Source organism: Kwoniella dejecticola, chromosome 1 (genome assembly GCF_000512565.2).
Source record: "Kwoniella dejecticola CBS 10117 chromosome 1, complete sequence".
Taxonomy (NCBI): domain Eukaryota; kingdom Fungi; phylum Basidiomycota; class Tremellomycetes; order Tremellales; family Cryptococcaceae; genus Kwoniella; species Kwoniella dejecticola.
Genome location: NC_089301.1, coordinates 1,227,074 through 1,247,225, shown reverse-complemented (window position 1 = coordinate 1,247,225; position 20,152 = coordinate 1,227,074). Strand labels below are relative to the sequence as shown.

The 20,152-nt window shown below is 47.7% G+C and overlaps 7 protein-coding genes across 7 annotated transcripts; 4 read left to right on the top strand and 3 right to left on the bottom strand.

Annotated features, from left to right (window-relative positions):
* Positions 1 to 115: 115 nt before the first annotated feature.
* On the top strand, positions 116 to 3,604 carry I303_100477 (uncharacterized protein; the record flags this gene model as incomplete). The annotated part of the gene is made up of 7 exons (XM_065968124.1): positions 116 to 171; positions 288 to 374; positions 468 to 1,120; positions 1,200 to 1,473; positions 1,549 to 2,302; positions 2,380 to 2,600; positions 2,674 to 3,604. The coding sequence occupies 7 exons, from the start codon at positions 116 to 118 to the stop codon at positions 3,602 to 3,604; spliced, it is 2,976 nt and encodes a 991-aa protein (XP_065824196.1).
* Positions 3,605 to 4,578: 974 nt separating this feature from the next.
* Positions 4,579 to 6,817, bottom strand: I303_100476 (uncharacterized protein; the record flags this gene model as incomplete). Its single annotated transcript, XM_018403847.2, has 10 exons — positions 4,579 to 4,848; positions 4,981 to 5,158; positions 5,226 to 5,268; positions 5,372 to 5,571; positions 5,648 to 5,819; positions 5,895 to 6,060; positions 6,131 to 6,351; positions 6,436 to 6,499; positions 6,654 to 6,716; positions 6,794 to 6,817. The coding sequence occupies 10 exons, from the start codon at positions 6,815 to 6,817 to the stop codon at positions 4,579 to 4,581; spliced, it is 1,401 nt and encodes a 466-aa protein (XP_018266501.2).
* A 1,981-nt stretch (positions 6,818 to 8,798) lies between these two features.
* Positions 8,799 to 9,900, top strand: I303_100475 (protein BMH2; the record flags this gene model as incomplete). The annotated part of the gene is made up of 6 exons (XM_018403846.1): positions 8,799 to 8,862; positions 8,945 to 9,251; positions 9,315 to 9,485; positions 9,546 to 9,647; positions 9,702 to 9,772; positions 9,839 to 9,900. The coding sequence occupies 6 exons, from the start codon at positions 8,799 to 8,801 to the stop codon at positions 9,898 to 9,900; spliced, it is 777 nt and encodes a 258-aa protein (XP_018266500.1).
* A 1,017-nt stretch (positions 9,901 to 10,917) lies between these two features.
* I303_100474 (uncharacterized protein) lies at positions 10,918 to 12,857 on the top strand (the record flags this gene model as incomplete). Its single annotated transcript, XM_018403845.1, has 2 exons — positions 10,918 to 11,502; positions 11,709 to 12,857. 2 exons carry the CDS (start codon positions 10,918 to 10,920, stop codon positions 12,855 to 12,857), a joined length of 1,734 nt encoding a protein of 577 aa, XP_018266499.1.
* Positions 12,858 to 13,904: 1,047 nt separating this feature from the next.
* I303_100473 (uncharacterized protein) lies at positions 13,905 to 15,680 on the bottom strand (the record flags this gene model as incomplete). Its single annotated transcript, XM_018403844.2, has 6 exons — positions 13,905 to 13,931; positions 13,998 to 14,060; positions 14,119 to 14,817; positions 14,881 to 14,952; positions 15,018 to 15,544; positions 15,623 to 15,680. 6 exons carry the CDS (start codon positions 15,678 to 15,680, stop codon positions 13,905 to 13,907), a joined length of 1,446 nt encoding a protein of 481 aa, XP_018266498.2.
* A 641-nt stretch (positions 15,681 to 16,321) lies between these two features.
* On the top strand, positions 16,322 to 18,717 carry I303_100472 (uncharacterized protein; the record flags this gene model as incomplete). The annotated part of the gene is made up of 13 exons (XM_065968123.1): positions 16,322 to 16,387; positions 16,455 to 16,577; positions 16,638 to 16,773; positions 16,842 to 16,896; positions 16,977 to 17,287; positions 17,344 to 17,493; positions 17,546 to 17,565; positions 17,639 to 17,701; positions 17,791 to 18,069; positions 18,123 to 18,189; positions 18,249 to 18,262; positions 18,323 to 18,340; positions 18,439 to 18,717. The coding sequence occupies 13 exons, from the start codon at positions 16,322 to 16,324 to the stop codon at positions 18,715 to 18,717; spliced, it is 1,581 nt and encodes a 526-aa protein (XP_065824195.1).
* Positions 18,718 to 18,986: 269 nt separating this feature from the next.
* On the bottom strand, positions 18,987 to 19,938 carry I303_100471 (uncharacterized protein; the record flags this gene model as incomplete). The annotated part of the gene is made up of 7 exons (XM_018403842.1): positions 18,987 to 19,058; positions 19,199 to 19,283; positions 19,344 to 19,390; positions 19,471 to 19,517; positions 19,628 to 19,705; positions 19,787 to 19,877; positions 19,936 to 19,938. 7 exons carry the CDS (start codon positions 19,936 to 19,938, stop codon positions 18,987 to 18,989), a joined length of 423 nt encoding a protein of 140 aa, XP_018266496.1.
* Between the last annotated feature and the right edge of the window lie 214 nt (positions 19,939 to 20,152).

Below are 20,152 nucleotides of genomic sequence, written 5' to 3'. Positions count from 1 at the left end.
GAGCTCCTGATATCAATAAACAACGAGTCCCTCAAACTCCTGCCCAAGAAACCCACTTGACCATATCGATAGATCTCTAACAGCCAAGCGAAACCCGATCGGTGACTCGGTGACGATGTCAAGGCAACCCTCAAGGCAGTCTTCGAGGAGATCAGCAGCTGAGCTTGATCGGTAAGTTCTTCAACGAATATGTTGGATGTACGACTCATCGACGTCGGAAATCAAAGTCAAGATCGATTGACTGGTGACATCGAAGACCAGCTGACATAAATTTGTCCGGGGAACAGAGACGCTCGTAACGAAGCTGGCAATTTGAAGAACATCTTGAACAATTTTCCACCTTGGAGTCGAGAAGCCGAGCAGAGTAGACAGCGGTAAGCCGTTCTGTTCCGCATGTCCGCTCGCTCTCGCAAGGAAGAGAGAAAGATGTAACGAAGCTAATGTATCTAGATGGGCCATTGCTTTAGGTGCCGAGAAACCCATCTGCTTCTGCTTTTCTCACACCCGTTATCGCCTTATTCCCAAACACTAGACAACCTATGGCATCAGACTACGTATCTCTTGATCGCATCTTATCGCAATATCATCTCGAACATCGAACGAAGCGCGACCTTGTCTCACACCCCTACCGGTACAACCCAGCACAATCGTCGAAATGAGGGAAGATCCGGTGCCGCCCTCCCTCATTCGCACGCGCATCCGCACGATGCTAGCGAATTGAGGAAAGCCGTCACTCGCTTCAAACAATACCTGTCAACTGAGGAATCTTTTTACAAATCGTTGATCTCGAGGATATACAATTTCCATAACCTAGCTGAAGTCAAGGACTTGTTCGTATACCTCAACCAAGTCAAAATCCCCTTGTCGTCAAATGGAAATAACGTCGATCACTCGGATGAATTGCCAAATCTGAGTTCGAATGGAGGATTGGAGAAGAAAGATAAGCTTAATCTGATATACAAAGGCTTGATCTGCCTGGGAGATTTGGAGAGGTACAAAGACCAGTACCGTGAACCCGTTAAACCGCGCAGAGGTAATGGAGGTAGAGAAGCGGTGGTGGATAAGTTTGGCCATGCCAGGGAATATTACGAAGTTGCCAGATGTATACAGCCTGATGATGGTGAGTCAAAGCCGCCCTAGTATCATTCTCGGTCACACTCTGATGCTACCAAGCTGAGACGAGCTGTGTTTGATGACAGGCGCCGCTTTCAATCAATTGGCCGTAATTTCAACGTACCTCTCTGACCCCTTCTCAACCACGTATTACTATTTCCGAGCTTCGGCAATCAAGAACGCCTTCAAAGGAATTGATGGGATACTGTACGAACATCTTGGCAAGACCACTGAACGTTGGCGAGCTCGAAGGAAAGAAGGGAAAGAGGGCGAAGATGCGGATCAGGTCCAAACGAATGCGATCAAGAGGTGGAAAGATGATATGATCGTATTGATCGGTATACTGTATCTCAAAGCTGGGTAAGTGGTCCATTTTCCCAACAGCGAGAATGAGGTAGGCAGCTGATCTGATCATCTGGATTTGGGAATCATCAGATTCTCCTTTATACCGTCGCTCCAACCTGTCCTCCTTGACGACTTGTCCACTCTCGCACGATCCCGTCAAATGCCAACCGAGACAATTGTTCAGACTATCGTGATAGCTATGGGTCTTCATCACCATGCTCGAAGCACTGCGGGTCTGGAACAAAATCCGAAACTCGTCAAAAGGTCCCATGAAGCCGAGACCAAAGCTTTGGAATTGCTCTTGGGAATCTCTGACGTGGTCATGAAAATTGCGATCGAGGAAATCGAAGACGTTCGACAGAATGTACAGTTACAAAGTGCTTTAGCTATCAACGATGATGAGGACGAAGACCTCGACCGCAGCGTTCCGGACTCGTCTTCCTTCATCAGCGCTGTTCTCCGAAGGATCTTGCCTAGTCTGAGGATAATGAGTAAATGGATGAAGATGGATTTAGATTACTTGCAAAGACATCAAGAACAAAATCCTTCTTCCGTCATCCTCAGCGAGTTCTGGAAGACTTATAGGACCCTCATCACCACTTTGGGATCGGTGTTTCCTATCGCGTCTCTGCCTTCTTTACCTGAACCGTTGGAGGAAGACATCGATATGAGAGGCTTTGTACCTCTCCAAAGGGGTAAGACGGCCGAAGGTGGTCTGTCTGTCGCGGGGTCGATGCAAGAAGAAGCAGGGGGTGTGATTCAAGGAGATGTCCATCCCAATGAACAGCAGTTGATGAGGTTGGCGGATATACAAGTGGATGCGAAATTAATCACGCAGAGCGGCGTAAGTCCTTTAATTATTTCCACTTCCACTACATAGCGAATCTCGCTAATTGACCAATCGGCTTCTCGCAACCTCAGGTCGGCGCGGCTTTATTAGGTGTCCAACCTCTGTCTTCGAGAATCGGCTCATTCGATGCCGCCGCGAGAGAGCAAGAATCGGATATCGCCAGCGTTAGCACTGAAACAGAGGACGATCCTGTCAACCTCGCAATGCGGGCTACTTTGGCCTCGGAAAGTAGTGTAGACGGGGATGAACAGCTTGACAAGGACGTCGACGAGGTCATCATCTGGAATCAGAGGCAAGTTGCGCTCTCCTGTAGTCCAAACGCAATCAATATGTACAAATCGCTGACGCAATCGACCATCACGTAGTCCGCAGGCGGCCATAAATGTCAGAGATGGACCTACCGTACCTCAGCCCACTTCGGCCATGGTCTCGAACCTGACGAAGAAACCGACTGCCTATGATCTCCTACAGAATCTCATGTTGGAAAGCACGCCTACTCCACCTTCCCATTCATCGGCGTTACCGGAAACCAGTACAAGCGCTTTCCCCTCTCCTCCTGCAGGCGGACCAATTGTGAACACACCTTCTCCTCATTTGGCCGCAATGACTTCGTCTGGTCAAGGACAAGGACAAGTCCAAGGTCAAGGCGCGATTACTATGACCCCTACAACAGGAGGTGGACTATTATTCGGTGCAGGTCCAGCTGCTGGCTCGAGCGCTGCTGGGACAAACCCACTTCAGCTTCAAAATAACAGTATATGGACGATGACTCGGGAAGAGAGTGAAAAGGGACAAAAGAGGTCAAGCGGACAAGCTAATATAGCTGCAATCTGGGGTGCGCCTACAATCACGACTCCGATGCCGAGCGATACCGCCAACAACCATAACCATGATAATAACCATTCTCCGAGACCGCAACAGCATACTCAATACGCAGGTTTCGCACAAGTACCTAATCCTACTCCTCACCAAGCTCCTGTTCACATCGGCCCCACTGCCAACCTGAATACTGCTCAACAACCGTATTACACGCATCAATCCCAATATCCGTACCAAGCACAGCCGTCTCAAACTCAAGCGCACGCTCAAAGTAACGCGAATCCGTGGGGCATGTCAAACATCCCTTTACCAATCCCTGCAAACTCGCCTGGAGTCCCGTACTCGCACACGTATGACCACTCGCAAAACCAGAATCAGACTCAGAGTGAACAAGTGCCGTATTACCTCCAGCCTGCTTATTACGCAAGCAAAACTACAGGATATGGGAATTGGGGAAACACGGGTGCTGGTGCATGACGATGAACATGAACATGGTAAAGCGGCAGATCCGATTCGAGCGCCTCGATAAACAATCATTGTCGATCCATGATCGCACCACAGAATGTAATTTGATCTGATCTGATCTGATCTGATTTCATCTCACGAGATATAGAGAGCGAGAGAGCAGGTCAAATGGTGTGTTGATGTGAATGACAGAACGAGGCGTCGATGACAAGAAAGAGAAGGAGAAGGAGTGGGATCCGCCTTACTAGTAATGAATGAACCTGATAAACCCGATCTCGAATCCCCATTGACCGTCACTGCCAAAGTCATCAACATCGACACCCTCAGCATCTTCGATGCAGGCAGATAGGCAGGAATGGAGAGAGATCGCTATCGAACGGGAATCGTGAATCGTGAGAGAAGCTCGGATATGGAATATATGGTATGGTATGGTGAAGTGATCTAGGTATTATTAAAGATGATTATCGTTTTGTAATTTTCAAGCCGTGAATCCGTGAATACGTGAATACGTGAATACGTGAATACGTGAATACGTGAACGCGTGAGCAGTTTAACAATTGAACAATTGGACATGCAAGCGTATCAAGACACATCTTACTCGTATCGTATGATCGCGATTCAATGCAAATGCAGCTCATGATTGTTCGATTGTCCGATACGCTACGATGTTTATCTCTATGTTATGTGAAGAAAGGACTACATATGCATGGATATACTAAATTAATGTATACTGTATAGATCAGCCGGAACAAGAACATGAACTTGAACTGTGTTGTTGTTGCTGTTGCTGTTGCTGTTGCAACTGTATTTGTATTTACAGAATTGAGATTAAATAAGGACAGATCGTTTTACTTTCACTTTACTTTGCATTTACAACTTTTCCTACTTTTTACTATTTCTCTCTCTGCCTCTGCCTCTCTTTGCCTCTCTTCGCCTTCACCTCTGTCCCTCACTCGTACTCCTCTTTTAGACATTCCTCAAACCCATCATATCTCCTCATTATCATCCTCGTCCTCCTCGTCACTCATACTCTCCTTCAACATTTCCAGCAGCTCGTGCGCCTCGCTGAGTTGCGCAACCAGGATCGCCTGTCCTTCCGGTATACTTCCGTCGTCCGCGTAAAACTTGCCGTCTTTTCGAAGAGAGTCGATCTGATGTAATGCCAGATGGTACGGATATAGGTCACGAGGGGTATATGGTCCACCGTATTTCAGGACTTCGTTTAAGCATTTCTTGATTGTTGATAGCTTGTTTGCCTATAACAAAATTGCCATTGATCAGATTAAGTCATTCTCATTAGGATTAGTGGGATCAGATGGATGGGTGTCAGGTCGATCTAAGCATGTGTAGGAGATGAATGCAAAGCAGAGCTAAAAGCAAGTACTCACGACTGGCATCAACTCCTCTGAGATCGGTTCAGACTCCGACATCAACCTATAAAGAAGACCATAACACCTTCGAAGGAGGAACAAGAGGGCGTATTGACCTTCTGCTTTGTTCCCGTCTACATCTACGAATTTACCCTCGACTCGCATTGCATCGATTTCTCGTAGTGATAAGGCGTAACTAAGACAGGAGTCGGATCAGCTTCGTTTCACGTCCCTACAACCCATATTATCCAGCTGATACTCACTTGTAAAGATCTGTCTCCCTCAGAGTCCATCGATGAGTCAGGACTGCAGGATGAATCGTGAGCTCAGTTCCATTTGTCAGATCGAAAATGCCAAACACGGATGAACCGAGGATCTATGAATGGGAAGAAAGAAGAAGATAGCTCACGCAGTTGATCCAGATTAGCTTTCATCTCGCTCAACCTTTCATAGATAGGTTTTAAACTTGGTGTCACCTCATCTTCGGCTTCTCTAGCTTTGATATCTTGCGTAATCTCGAAGCACGATTCCAATAAACCAGATAACAACGCTTGACCTTCTGGGACGAAGGATCCTCCGGGACCCAGGAATTTACCGTCCACACGTTTGCTGAACGAGTGTCATGCATCAGCTATCCAAGCGATGCATGTTGTCCGTTCCCAATAGCTGAGTTCCAGATACTCACGAATCGATTTTCCTCAACTCCTCCAAGATGGCTTTATATTCCGCTTTATTGGGTTTAGGCTCAGCAGCCAATGCCGATAATTGTTTTCGAGAATGCACTAATCTTTGGTGTATGGGTACTAATTCTACTGATAGGACTGATAAAGACGACAAGAGGTCTTGGAGTTGATGTTCTGTATGTTCAATTCGATTAGTCAGCTTTTGACCTTCGCCATAAAGTTGGAGGACAAGTCGAAAGCTGAACTGACCGACACCCTCCAGCTTCCTTGACATCAGCCTAACAATGGGTTCAGGATGTTTCCCATCCTCTGAATCTTGCTTGATTACATCTTTCAAAGCTTGTAGACGTTCTCGTATAGGTAGAAGGATCTCTTCGGTGTATGCGCCAGATTCGTTCATGTGAGACAGGATTTGCTGAGACGATGAGCTTATATCAGCTATTGGTCGCTCGTTGAAGGAGTTTTCGATCGAGCTGATGACTCACTCTCATCGAAGCGATTTGACAATACGTAGCTGGAGTCTCTCGACTTTTCCCGATAGTCAAGAAGAACAGACTCAGTAATCCGAATACATCTGCTAAGACCGTATCTACCCTGTTTGCCTCAGGTATGGCGGGCTTGGAGGTGGATGAAGAGGCTGCGGCATTGTTGGATAAGGAAGATTGGTTTTGGGATTGCTCATCTCGAATCGCGTTTAGTCGGGTTACTACCATAAGAAACCGGATGAATCAGCTCGGCGTTCGCGAGAGAGCGGATCCTTGTTTTTGTTTTGACACTTCTGGAGACTCACCTTGCTTGACCACCGAATTGTATATTGGCATCACATCTGGGGCACGGATGAATCTGGTCGTATCCTACCCCCCAAGAGACAGGATTATATAAGCGGTCTGTCATGATAGAAATTTAAAGTAGACGTAGGTCCGTTATCTCGATCGTGTGACGGATAGATGTGCATTCGTGCATTTGTAGATGATATATCATTGAGAGATATGATGAGAGACGGCTCACCTTCTTGAGTGCCGTCAGACGATTTCGAATCGTGATTAGCGATTCGAGGACGGGGAGTTCCTCCTAAGGGAGTGATAGATGGACATCAGCTGGACACCCAAGAACCGATAAGAACGATAAGAAGCGCTAAGAGAACTTACTTGGGGAACCATGTTGGAAGACATATCAAAAGAGGCCTAATTCACTACTGCTGCTATCTCGGACCCGAAGCTGGAAAAGACTGGCTACAAGCGACGACGGTATTTGGATTGATTTGTTTTGTTTCAATCTGATTTGAGAGAAAGGAACAAAGTCTGTGAAAAGATTGAGGTCGGTCTGCCGGATTTCGCGGAGCAGATTGTTACTACTACTGCTATCTTATCGATCAAGGGCGGTTTGAATGACACCGATTGATGTACAGTACCTTGTTGATGACTCTTTGGGGTGTATGTTGTTGAGTCGTATTGATGATATACTAACTATGTTTAACAGATCAGATGAAAGTTGACGGAAGGATGAGTCGGCAAACGTTTGACTAGATCCGTTTTGAGCTTGCATCAGATCATCCCCGCTTGGGCTTAGGCTTAGGCCCAGACCAGACAATCGGCACCGACCGCAAAATCACTCCCCGAGGTGAATATACCAAAAAGGCATGCGTTACCATTGCAACTTGAATAGGCAACCGGTTTGAGTGATTTACTGCATTACGTATTTTCCATGCATGCCACGTTGACGCGTGTAGGCGGTTGAATCAACCTAAAGACTCAATTGGATGACGTACCTTTTTCTGGAAACAGCAATCGATCTTGGTGGTGATGGTATTTGATTCCGTTAGCTGTAGTCTATAGTCTATAATGCCGTTGATAATTCCGATCTTATGAGTGTTTGATGAAAAGCTGTGTGATTGCCCCTTTGCCGGTGCCACATTCTGTTTGAATGACCCTAGCTTAACGCTTACCCCCTTTATTTGACCCTGCATTACCCCAGCATACTTGCACTGTACCAATAGCAAATAGCAATTAGGGCCAAGTGCCACATCAAGTGAGATTACGCTCGGATCCTCCCACTCTGTCAACCACTCATAACCCGCCTCATAGCGTACTGAATACACAGCACACGCTACTGACTCTCCTACCAACGCCTCGCTGCATTCAGTCATTTCCTTTACATTCCATCATCACACCACACTCATCATACTTTGATATCACCTTATCATTCAAACCTTTACATATATACCTCATCCGCCTACTACCCCAACTGTGAGTACGTACATACATACATACATCCTACAACATGCAGGGGGAGACACGCGGGTAGGCTGGATGGCGATGGTACGGCGTGGAAGAGGGTAAAGAGATAGGGTGGAGTCAATTGAATGGATAACATCCCCCCATCATCACTCACCTTTCTCTTCACTATCAACCCGTCAACTTCCTTTGTCCCATCTAGATATATCATCGCTCGTCTTCTCATTCACGTCGTCATCCCAACTCCGCTCTACATCTCAGCATACCTAGCAATCAAGCATATAATATCACGCTGACCTATTGAATTGCCTGTTTGTTCCGCACCCTCGCCTTTCTTTCACAACGTTATCGCTCAACCTCATAATCATCCTTTCTTCGTTCAACCAACTCTCATACATGGTCTCAACGCCAAATAGTAAACTATCTTCATAAGTCACTCTCAAGGTGAGTTCGCGCTTTCATCGTGTGAAGATGGTAGACGCAGATAAGGAGGTTGTGTTGGACTCGACGCGCTTTCTCACACGAGATTGCGCGTCTGTGCGACCGAATCGTATCACCCACCCATCCCCGTCTAGCGCTGTGATTATTCCTGCACGCGTGTCCCGATCACGAGTCGACTACGTCGCTACAAAGAGCGGGCCTGCTGCATGGCACAGGCGGGACAGATCATGACGCGATCGTCTTCCCTTCCTACACTGCACTCCCCAAACCGTGATGGAGCGCTCGTTCCCACGGCATAATTGCGAGCCCTCCCACAGTCTCTTGATGCCTTCCGTCTCGAGAACGCTCCAAATCAAACGAATGCTGATCTTGGTTTCTCTCTGCTCTGTTCACGCGCGATTTATCATCGATTTTATCATTCATCGACTGCTGCGCATTGGCACTCTTCAATTCCTTTGATCGCGTCGCTCTCAAGCAGATGTCTAACAGAGAAGATTCCGTCTACCTTGCCAAGCTCGCTGAGCAAGCTGAGCGATATGAGGGTGAGCAAATCCTTCGGTTTCTAAGCAATTTCCTGTCCGATGCGTCTCTCGTTTGGCTGATCAATCTTTTCGAATTCCGTAGAAATGGTGGAGAACATGAAGTCCGTTGCCTCTTCTGACCAAGAACTCACCGTCGAAGAGCGAAATCTCCTTTCCGTCGCTTACAAGAACGTGATCGGTGCCCGACGTGCCTCATGGAGAATCGTCTCTTCCATCGAGCAAAAGGAGGAATCCAAAGGAAATGAGGCCCAAGTCTCCATGATCAAGGCCTACCGAGAAAAGATCGAGGCTGAACTCGCCAAGATCTGTGAGGATATCCTTGAGGTCCTCGACAAACACCTTATCCCTTCTGCCGCTTCTGGTGAATCCAAGGTATTCTACCACAAGATGTGAGCCAGCCCCCCCTTTACCTGCTTGGAAAAGACGTGACCTGACATCTCCGTTGATTACAGGATGGGAGACTACCACCGATACCTCGCCGAGTTCGCCACTGGTGACAAGCGAAAAGACTCCGCCGACAAGTCTCTCGAGGCTTACAAGGCTGCTTCCGACGTCGCTGTTACCGAGCTCCCCCCTACCCACCCCATCAGACTTGGTTTGGCCCTTAACTTCTCCGTGTTCTAGTAAGTGTGCAGATTCGCCTCAGTTATCAAACAGCATCTGATCGCACACCTTTTCTTCAGCTACGAGATCCTTAACAGTCCCGACAGAGCATGTCACCTCGCCAAGCAAGCCTTCGACGATGCCATTGCTGAGCTCGACACCCTTTCTGAGGAATCTTACAAGTGGGTTATTTGCAAGACTTTCTGAGACAAGCGATGCTGACTCGCAAATTGAAGGGACTCTACCCTTATCATGCAACTTCTCCGAGATAACCTTACCTTGTGGACTTCTGACATGAACGAGCCTGGTGAGTTGGCCACATTACTTTCGCGGTATCTGACTTTCTAGCTGATATCCCATCGTGATCTCGTAGCAGACAAGGAGGAGAAAGCCGATGAGCCAAAGGAGGAAGCCGCTGCCCCAGCTGCCGCTTAAAGAAAAGAATGGAAATGAATCTGAATGAAGGAAACCTCAATCGCCGCCAATCAACCACGAATTCTTCTGACAACTACCATTTTCATGATTCCTCTTTTCATCCTTTGTGTAGGTAGCATAAACCGAGTTCTTCTCAATCATATGGGGTCTTTCTGTTTATTCTACTTAACATGTTCATTGTCCTCGTCTCTCTCCGATACTCATCCTCCCTTCATCTTAATCGAAGTTGAGTCTATCTTTCGATCGAAGGATGGCTTTATATGCTCCTCTCTTCTGATATAAATCGTTTTTAAAGCTTTTTCTCTGTGGTCATGAATTCGTCGTTCCAAACCCAAAGTCCAGTCAATGTCCACAGCGTCAAATACTCGATATATATGAGGCAGACTGCATATTCGCGTGACTCCCCTTCTTACCCTTGTCTCTGAGCGAAGTTCACGCTTATCCTGGAACAACAAGGTTTTTGTCTGTGCTTCCGTCTCGTGCCATGAGCACCATCAGGATAGGGACTGTGCGTCCAAAGTCTTCAGTGTCACATGACACCTCCTGAGCGGGTTCATGTGCAAGCTGCCGAGTTGAGGATCTCGGAGGGAGTGCCACATTTACCCAGATTGGTTTGGGCCATCTGCAATGCCTTTGATGCGATTAAATTTGACTTGACCCATTTCTCTGCGCCATCTGGTTGAGTAGAAGCGGGGTTCATAGCATCATCAGCGTGCTCGCTATTGAGCAAGGCTAGATCGATGCATTGAGATGGTCTGGGACACTTCCAGTATAAACGTCGATTACACGTATGACATCTCGTCAGGTGGATATGACCGCTTTGCTCTGCGCTTTAACTTTTCCGATAGCAGCGCAAGCGTAAAAAAGTTGAAATCTGAAATTTGGCTCATTTCGATGAATCGTATCTGATATCTCATCTGAAGTAACTTGACCTCGAACATCTGACAGTTCGTCCAGTCCAAAGAGCGTCGTCGTCACGCTGACGAATAGATCCGAATCCACCTGCTCATTCTCAAGATGTCAGCTCCTGAGCATCCCCATCCACCTCCTGCGCAACCTACCAACCCATCTTCCCCTCCCCATCCTGCACCTTCCAACACCCCTTCGCCCACTTCTTCCAGTCCGCCGAATGTCAAGCTCGACGCTAACGCCTCATCAGGAAGCGCCAGCGGAAGTACTATACCTTCGCTCGGATCAATCACTCAACCTCAACCTCAATCTCAACCCCAAGCTCAGCCTTTGGTGAATGGCAATGCTGCATCGAAGACCAAGCCGAAACCCGTCGAATTGACAGGATTCCGCTCTGCCCTCAGTCACACAGGAATCCCACATAGCGTCTTAACCTACAAACCGAAGTTGCCCGGACGGAATTGGCTGATCTTCTGGACTCTGACCGCTTCGTTATCGGCTACGTATTGGTACGACCGACGAGAATGCGCACGAATCAAACAAGAGACGATCCAGCAAGTACAAGATAAAGGGAAAGAAGTATTAGAAGGAGGAAGCCTGGGATTGAATCGAAGAATCACGGTTTATGGAGCTAAGTGGCCTGGGGATGAGGATACAGATAGGGCGTTAAGGTATTTTAGGAAATATGTCAAGGTGAGTCTGGAAGCTTACATCTTACCTGGGTTCTTATGTCACATGTCAGCGAGGCTTGGTCTTGATTTCATTCAATTCTGCCATGCTGAACATTCACTTCAACCTTGTACATGACCTTTTGCACCATATCACTTGACATCTCATTGAGTGACATCGAATTCATGCTAATTTCATTTGAATCTACCATCCCTAACCCCCTCTCTCAGCCATACCTCGTAGCGGCTGCTATAGATTACGACCTCCCCACCTCGCCTCTACAAGGGTCCATCACCCGGCAAATCCACGCAAAAATCCTTTCTCAACGACGGCAGGCGCTCGGTCTCGAACAGCCTGAACCCCAACTCTCTTTACCCGGCGTTCTGAGTCCTGAGGAATACAAGAAACGCGAGCTGGAAGGCGGGGTCGTCCTTGTCGGACGAGCTTCGTTGAAAGAATACATGGAGGGTCTGAGAAGGGGGTGGATGGGCAGAGTTGACCCGTGGAAATGGGAAGACGAGATTGAGGGGAAATTATCGAAAGATGGGGTATTCGATTTCGATGAACCCAAATCCCCTGAATCCGAATCCGAACCCGAGTCTGCGTCTGCATCGGAGGTGGATCAAGCTTCACTCGACCAATCTAGATTACCGCCTGCTGCTTCTATACCTCCAGTTAAACCTACAACAGGCTTAGGGTTCCTTTCTCGTCCCCAACCTCAACCTCAGTTCCCTCAACAAACAGCAACAGCCACAGCGACAACGACAACACCGCAGATTCCGGAGAGGTACCATCAACCCCCTTTCCCTCTTCCTGCTCAACCTCCTATCCTCTTATTACCCTTCGTCAACCATATAGGCTTCACCCAGATCCCGCAGATGATCTTATCGTTCTTCACGGAGCGATACCGCGTCAAAGAAGGCTCCGACGCCGCTCTAGCCTTGATAAATAATCATATCAGACCGTTCACCCCTTCCCTGTCCTCAGGGTCTTCGGAATCAGGATCAGACAAAGCGGGGGATTTGAGTTTCGACCAAGAAAAGGAAAAATGGTATAACAAAGATTCGCGTGAATTGCCCACCAGGATAGAAACTGCCCGTAAAGATTATTATGAAACCCTAGCGCCGAGGATAACAGCTGCGAGGGAGTATGAGATGGGGCAGAGGGAGATGACTGAAGAAGAGCAGAAATCGGGTAAGGTGACCAGGCTGGATGAGCTGAAAGAGGAGCGCAAGAAGAAAGAACTGAGATGGATGGGTAACTTGGAGGGATGGGATATTGTACGACCTGAAAGTCAGGTCGCGTGGGATGAGAGGTGGGAGGGGTGGTTGAGTGTTTTTGAGCTGCCTAAATCTAAGGATGATAGCGGGAATAATTAGTGAAAATGCATCGAGAAGCATGTATGAGTATATCGCGGATTGAGGATATGTAATGAGGAAGAGCAAGAGTAAGAGAGGACGAAGGAGACAGTTGATCAAGATCATAAGATCATTCTTGAGGTATACTGAAAACGATATGGTGGGGTCATGCTTAACATGTCATACTTCGCAGACATAGGACACAGTTGCTCATATGCATAGCACAAAACCATTCACACTCCATGCCTTTACCTGAATCCTACATTCTGTAATCCTCCAATTATTAGGGCATCTAAGTGACAACTCTGATGTTTTGAAGATCGCTTCTTGATGCGCAATTTGCACTGAGAACTTTGTCAAATCACTGCTATCAGGCTCCGAAGACATGATTGATGACATTCATGACATGGTATACACAGCACATGAACTACAGTAACTCGTAGATGGAGAACCTTGAACTCATCATCATAATCGCTATCACTCTTGTCTTGACGAACCGCCAGCGGCGCGGGGTGCAAGGGTACACCACAGAGCACCTACTGGCTCTTCTCACTCTCATAAATAGTACATACAATTTGGATGCCTGCAGTGGACGTGTTCGTCCATGTCACATGCCTCACAATCGGAAATGCAGTCTCTGTCGGGCCCGTGACCTTCAATAATCTCTCTCATCCACCATTCGTAGGGTGGAATCTTGAGCCTCTGGTGCTTGTACACATAGGTGCCATCCCTCTTAGCTTTGTTGATCTTGCTTCGTCTCTTCTCGGCCATCTCTTCGAGCCGAGCAACCCGCGTCGTACTAAAGGACAGTGCCATTCGATTAGCATCAATACGAAGACAGGACCATGAGATTGGGACTGCTCGCACGTATACGTCTTGTGGCCCTGGGGTCCCCCGTGAGATCGAAAGGCGAGGGCTTCCACTGCCACTTCGAGGTACCTGCAGATCGTTCTCAGTCTTGCTGCTGTAGAAAGAAGCCTTGTGAATACTCACGCTTGTTGCGGACTGAAGATCAATCAGTGTTCTTAATCAGTGTGTGTTCATATGGTATTGGCGCCGGGGAAGTGCTCACGTTCTGGAGGCCATAGGATTGGTCTATTTGGCATCATCTCTTGAGCGCTACAATTGCAATTATTCGAAAGGATTCGAGAAACCGCTCACTGTTAGCAAGTGACTAAGACTCAGCAATTCGGCGTCCGTGACTTTGTATTTCCACTTCGCGTCCTACTATCACTCTTAAGCAATTAGTCAAGATCAGAAACGAGTAAACGTAGTCACTGACTGTTTTATTGATTCTCTGGCTGTTGATCCAGTTTACAGCAAGAGCTCGCCATCTATTCGGCCAGTGATCGAAGCGTTCAATTTCGCCTTCCTTCAGGAAGAGATGGGGAGAGATCTCGTATTCGTCCTCGGTATCAGGTTCTGGCACCTTCCATCGCCTCCTACCCTTGAAGGTTCGCTGGGGAAGTTCTGGAGTCGTAAGAATTGATTCGTCGATTACTGGCCCAGCGTCTAAATTCCCTTCAGAGGTGGATTGCTTCTTGATCACGATGGGCAGCCCTCTCGCGTCCTTCTCCACAGCCGCTTCTCCGTTCTTGCGGCCAGAAACGGTTCCTAAAACGGTCCTTGATCGACCCCCAAGGTGTACATATTCATAATCTTTCTTCCCCTCCAATTCTTGTGTTCTGATCTTCTCTTTCAAGTCCTGTATAGTCCGCTTTCGCTCCTTGGCTTGCCACTTTGCCTGCTCCTCTTTGTAAACGATGTATTGAGCCTGCGACCATCTCTCTCGGGAACCACTGGGGATGTAATGAGCGGGAGTACCGTACTTGAGGCGGTTCTTGGGCTTCTCGACCTTCCAGTCTTCGACGCTTCGGCTGAAGATATGAATTCCGGCCGTGGCATTGTCTGGTTTTTGGACTACGTTCAGACCCCAGTGACCACGAAACGTGTGGCGAACCTTCTTTGCCCAGCAGATGCTCTGACGTAGACTCAGCTGATCATCGCATACTGTAGTCGTGAAAAAGAATAATCGCTCACTCACGTTGAATACCTCGGGCGTGAACTGGTCACGAAAGTACCTAGAGACGCCAGCGAGAGAGATGTAGTCACGGACCTGAGGATCCCCTTCAGTATGCGCTAGTACCTGGTGGAGGGCCTGGAATTAGGAGAACGACCCACAGTCAGGCCGGAAGTAAGACCGAAACAAGAATCTAAGATGTCGGGGGGCAAGGCCAGCAAAGGACAATCCTTCCTATCACCCCAATCAGGGATATCTTTCCAGTGAACTTCCTTAGCCAGGATAGTCTTCTTCTTGTGGTCACCGGTTGCCTTTCTATCATCCTTCCTCTTCTTGCTTTTGTTTTGAGACTTGCTAGAACCGGAGTCGGCAGACTTTCGATCCGAGCTTTTCTTCTTGGCTTTCTTCGCTTTCCTCTTGAAGGGTTTAGCTTTATAGTCGGACTCGGGATCCGGATCGGGATATTGCTTATCAGAGGCCTTTCTCTTCTTGGTGGGTGCTTCTTCTACAGAGCATGAAGATGCTTCGCGTTCCTTCTTCACTTTCACGTGCTCATCAGCCATTTCGATGTCGGACAGATCGGTAAGGTCGCTGTCATCGTCCAAAGGTCCCGGTTGATTCGTTAAGCTGACACTACCGTTGGGGGGTTCATCATGGGTGGTGTGACTTGAATTGGAGCCCCTCTCATCTATCCGCAGGTTGGCAGTCAGACATCAGGCTTAAGTGCGAAAGAAGAAGGCTAGAAACAAAGGGACATTTGACCTACCTACAGAAATGGACGGTGGAGTACCTTCGATATCGCTCAAGGAGGACGAGGACGACATACCGACTCCACTCGAGTCTTATGTTCTGCTTTGATTGAACAATACATTATGGAAAAGAGGAAGAAGGAAAGGTAAGAATAGGATAGACAGTATGGTATATATGTTGTGTATGATGGTGATGGGTGATGGCAATTGTGTTCAGAGTTGAGGTGGACCATGTCGGTTACAGTTGAGCCGAACCGTGCGTCTCAACAGTCAACTTTCCCACGACAGCTATTTTTCCAGATATCATTGTGGCGGCGTGAGAGGCGATTAATATTGTTGCACTCTGATCGCAGCTGAGTAAGATCAGTTAGAACAAGTGTCAAATAGGCTTAGCTCTTCCTGCCTACATCTACCCACAATGATAGGGAAGGTTTCAAAGTAAAGAACGCTCGTCAAGATGATTTACCCCACTTTGTTGTCTGTGCTGACGACGGCCTTTGATGGTACTGAGATCCCTTTGAACGATCAAAGCTTGATTCTTTGTCCGGGCTCAAATCTACTAACTTCCCTTGCCGCTTTGATCCTCATGAGCAATCAACAGTTTGTCACGCTAGATTTATGCCTGAATTCCGACAAGCCTCATCATCTTATTGATATCTTGTGCTCATAGATTCAACACTGTTATACCGCTAGAATATCTCACAAGTCGTCCTCCAATGGCATCAGCAATGGGCGATCCACTTCAAGCGGAAGAATGCGAGACCACTCAAGTATCAATGCATGTAAGTGACGATCTTTCCCGTAAGTCTGCCAACAATGATTACCCTGCTGATACAGATGCAGTCGCAGGAGAGTATACCGGAAGCCCTCATTCAGCAATTGTCCGCTCGGTCCGAAACAGGTGGTGACAACTTCGATCGAATCCACGATCCATTCTTGAGCTCGATCAATAAGCCCAAAGCATATATTGTAGTGAGCTTGGCTTCCTGCTGGTGTATATCTGGATGATTACTGACGTGATTCGCCTACCAGGCCAGACAATATACACGGGACGCTACTATTGTTCAGCCTAGCTCGGAGATGTTAGGTGAACACTTGGATCTTGAGGTTCAACTTGAGAAGCTCAGCGAGATCATTCGCGCTAGAGAAGAAGGGTCATGTATATGGAGTGAGTAATATGATTAGATCCGTGTCAATGCTAGCTATTTTAGAGCTCTGATGCTGTTGTTCTTCCAGTAAATGTGCTCGGGGTCGCTTCAGTCGCGATACAAGGTATGGCAGAACTGTGCGGGTAAGTGCACATGTATGGGATACCGTTGCCAGCGCCAGTAGCCGGTCCTGTATGACGACTGATGAGTACATACTGGATAGACTATCACTGAACACTTTCACCGATCACAAACAGTTATCTGAACATCGGCATCATCGATCGCACGTCGAAGTTCATCCTACTTATACATACATTCAGCTTCTCATTCAGGACACACTCAAACCACTAAACACGACTCCGATCCTTGATATCGTCAAGGATCTGTGGACTCCACCGAGCTCGAATGCCCTCGATGCTCTTCAGCAAAGCAACGCCGATAAGCGATTATCATCGAAATCCTCGCGAGATAAGGCCTTACCGATTGAGAAGATGTGTAGACCAGGATTCATCAGCATCTTCATCGTGCCTTCGAGTGAGTTGATCTCATTGGTACAATTACGCGTTGGTGCGCACCCGCACTATTATAAGAGAATATATTGGTCACTATTGCACAGGAATACTTCAACTGCCCGGCTACGAGGTTGGTTATGCATACAGCCAAGATGGATATGACGTTACCTGGACAGCTTGACATAGGGTGCAATGGCGAACTGCTGGGATTGAGTATGGTCCATAGGAGTGAGTATTAGAGATCTTTCTTAATGTTGAATTCGCGCTGATAGCTCTTCAGTCACAGGATATGCCTCTGGCGTTCGTATCAGAACAAGAATGTCTGTCTCACTACACGGTCAAAGACTTGGACTCTGACTTGCCTTTGAAGTAGATCATGCGTAATGTGGATAAGCGGATCAGGATCTGGGACGATAGAATCAGAAATGATTTTTCAGTGAGCGTCATCCCGTTATTCCTCTTCTCAGTCCGTTCAGCCAATATCGCACGAAATACCATGTAGATACCAGCTGACGGGGACCTCAGGCTATTGACGTCAATGAAATTCACCGTCTGATAACCAACTTGAACGACTTCTTGAAGCGCTTCAAGGCTTTAAACCGGGTCCATAAAAAGCTGAGAGCGCATCAACACAGCATCAATACCAGCTCGGAGCAACGCGCAGACGAATCTGCAGCCATCGCACAGAAGAGTCGTCGCTATATGGATACCATGCTGGATCAGGGTGAAGAGACCATTTGCAGGGTTTCCGAAGAAGTCGACGGGCACATCGATAGATTGAGATACTTGGAGAGTTTTTACTTTGTGAGTATCACTTACGAGGAGGTTGGCAGATTCTGATGAGAGTATGCCCTCAGAGCGTCTTGTCCACACGAGCGAATGCTTCGATGGAGAGATTAGCTATAGTCACCATCGTCTTCCTGCGTAAGTCGTTTTGATCATATACGCCCTCAATTAATACTTGAGCTGACTATCTAATTTAGCTTTGACATTCATCGTGAGTCATACGTCTTGATCAGCTCCGAAGCTGACATTCAACGGTTCTCACCCTCAAAAGGCTTCGTACTTCTCAATGGTGAATCAAATCGAGCTATACTATCCGCTGCACTATTCCTGCAGTATCCTATAACCGCTGATCCCGCCGCTATGTCGATTATTACTGTGATTACTCAGGGCTTCGAAGACTTCCCGGACCTTCGAGAACGTCCCTCGTATTTCTGGGAGATCGCCACGCCTCTTTCAGTGGCATTCTTCGTCATCTTCGCTTACGCGAGCTTACAACGAGGGCTCTCACTTGCATCCAAGACAGCCGGGAGTTTCTTACCGTGGTGGAGAGGTAAGAGCAAGTGGTGGATTACCGATATCGTCATTTGGTATCGCCTCACCTTCACCAATCGGGTCAAAGTCAAACAAAGATCTAATGGTCCCCATCGTGGATCGGCTGGCGTTTGATCGGTAAGAAGTCGTGCGGGTTGGTCATTTGTCGATGTCAATTGTGAAACATTCCCTCGAACAAAGATGTGAATTTAGCGATAAGACGTGATACGCATGAATCTTTTCCCACTACTGACCCAGTCAGCCGTCCCGGCTTTGCGTCACTGTCTGGACTCTGGATATGATTCAAAAGACGTCAGTAAATGGACATAGGTTCGTTTCGGTGGCCCACGAGGTGCAAGGAGATATTGAGGAACAAGCGTAGCAGTCGCCCATCATGCATCTGATCAGTTTGCAAGCAGCTTGTCGTCCACAGCTTTCGTATCTAGCCCTTCTGCTCCGTCTCGGACTTCCAGTACCTACAATGAAGCCAACTCAGCTCAATCACAAATAACGGGAGATGGGAACCGACTGAACTTTCAGAATTGATGGAACAGGGTGGACCCATGACTTCCTGGGACGGAAATGGATAGGGAGACAGCAATGGACGAAAACGCACCTTTGCTACCTCGGCTGCTTGTTGGAAATAACTCAAAGCACTAGCGTGTAGCGTCATCAATTCTATCGGAGCTCCCGTTGGTGCCCTATAACGGAAGATATCGATGAGTTCGTCCTATACACCGGGTTTCAGCGGACAAGCTTACCAGTTGATCAATATCAAGGGGTATGATATACGTCCGTCCTTGTGTTTCTGCATGAGCCGTCCGCCTGTGATTAGCTATCTCTGTGCCGTATGAGTATGAAAGGCTGAGGCTGGGGATGGGGACTCACCAGTTCGTGCGATAGCAATACGTAACGAGGATGATTCTCGGGTAATTCTATTAGTCGGAAGCACGATCACATATCAGTACAGTCCACTTAACTTGGCCTGATTCGAGTTGGCCATACGTTAGGAGAGCTATGTATGAGATGATGGATGGGAACTGACCTTCCGCTATCTCTTCTATTGATTGATCTTCGAATTCTTCATCCACCTCCATAGATAAACTCGCTTTGACAATTTTGACTGGACAGCCCTTGGATCAGCTAATCGTACTCTTGAGCCATCTGCCAGAGTAACGGGAGCTGTAAGAGATGGATCGCTTACTGGATATGGCAGCGGTACCCTTCCTGTTGGTGAATCTGAATTTCTTCAAGGCGGCTAGCACATCTTGAGGGATATCGACGGTTCGAGTGGACTGTCAGTACCCTGATGTCAGCGAGATACCGCAGCGCACAGTGTGAAGACTGGCTTACCATTTTACTACAATCAGCTTTTAGGACGGTTCACTGGGCCCAGAATAGTGTACTCAGAGTATGCTGCTGATCTGTATGCTGCAGAGGATATCCTTGATGCTGTTGTTGCTGCTCGTTGCTGTCGCTCGGCGTTGTTGTCAACCAAGACGTCATCACGCGCTTTAAGTGGGTTCATCAGATAAAATGTTATCTGTTATCAGTTGCGGTTGCCGGTGGT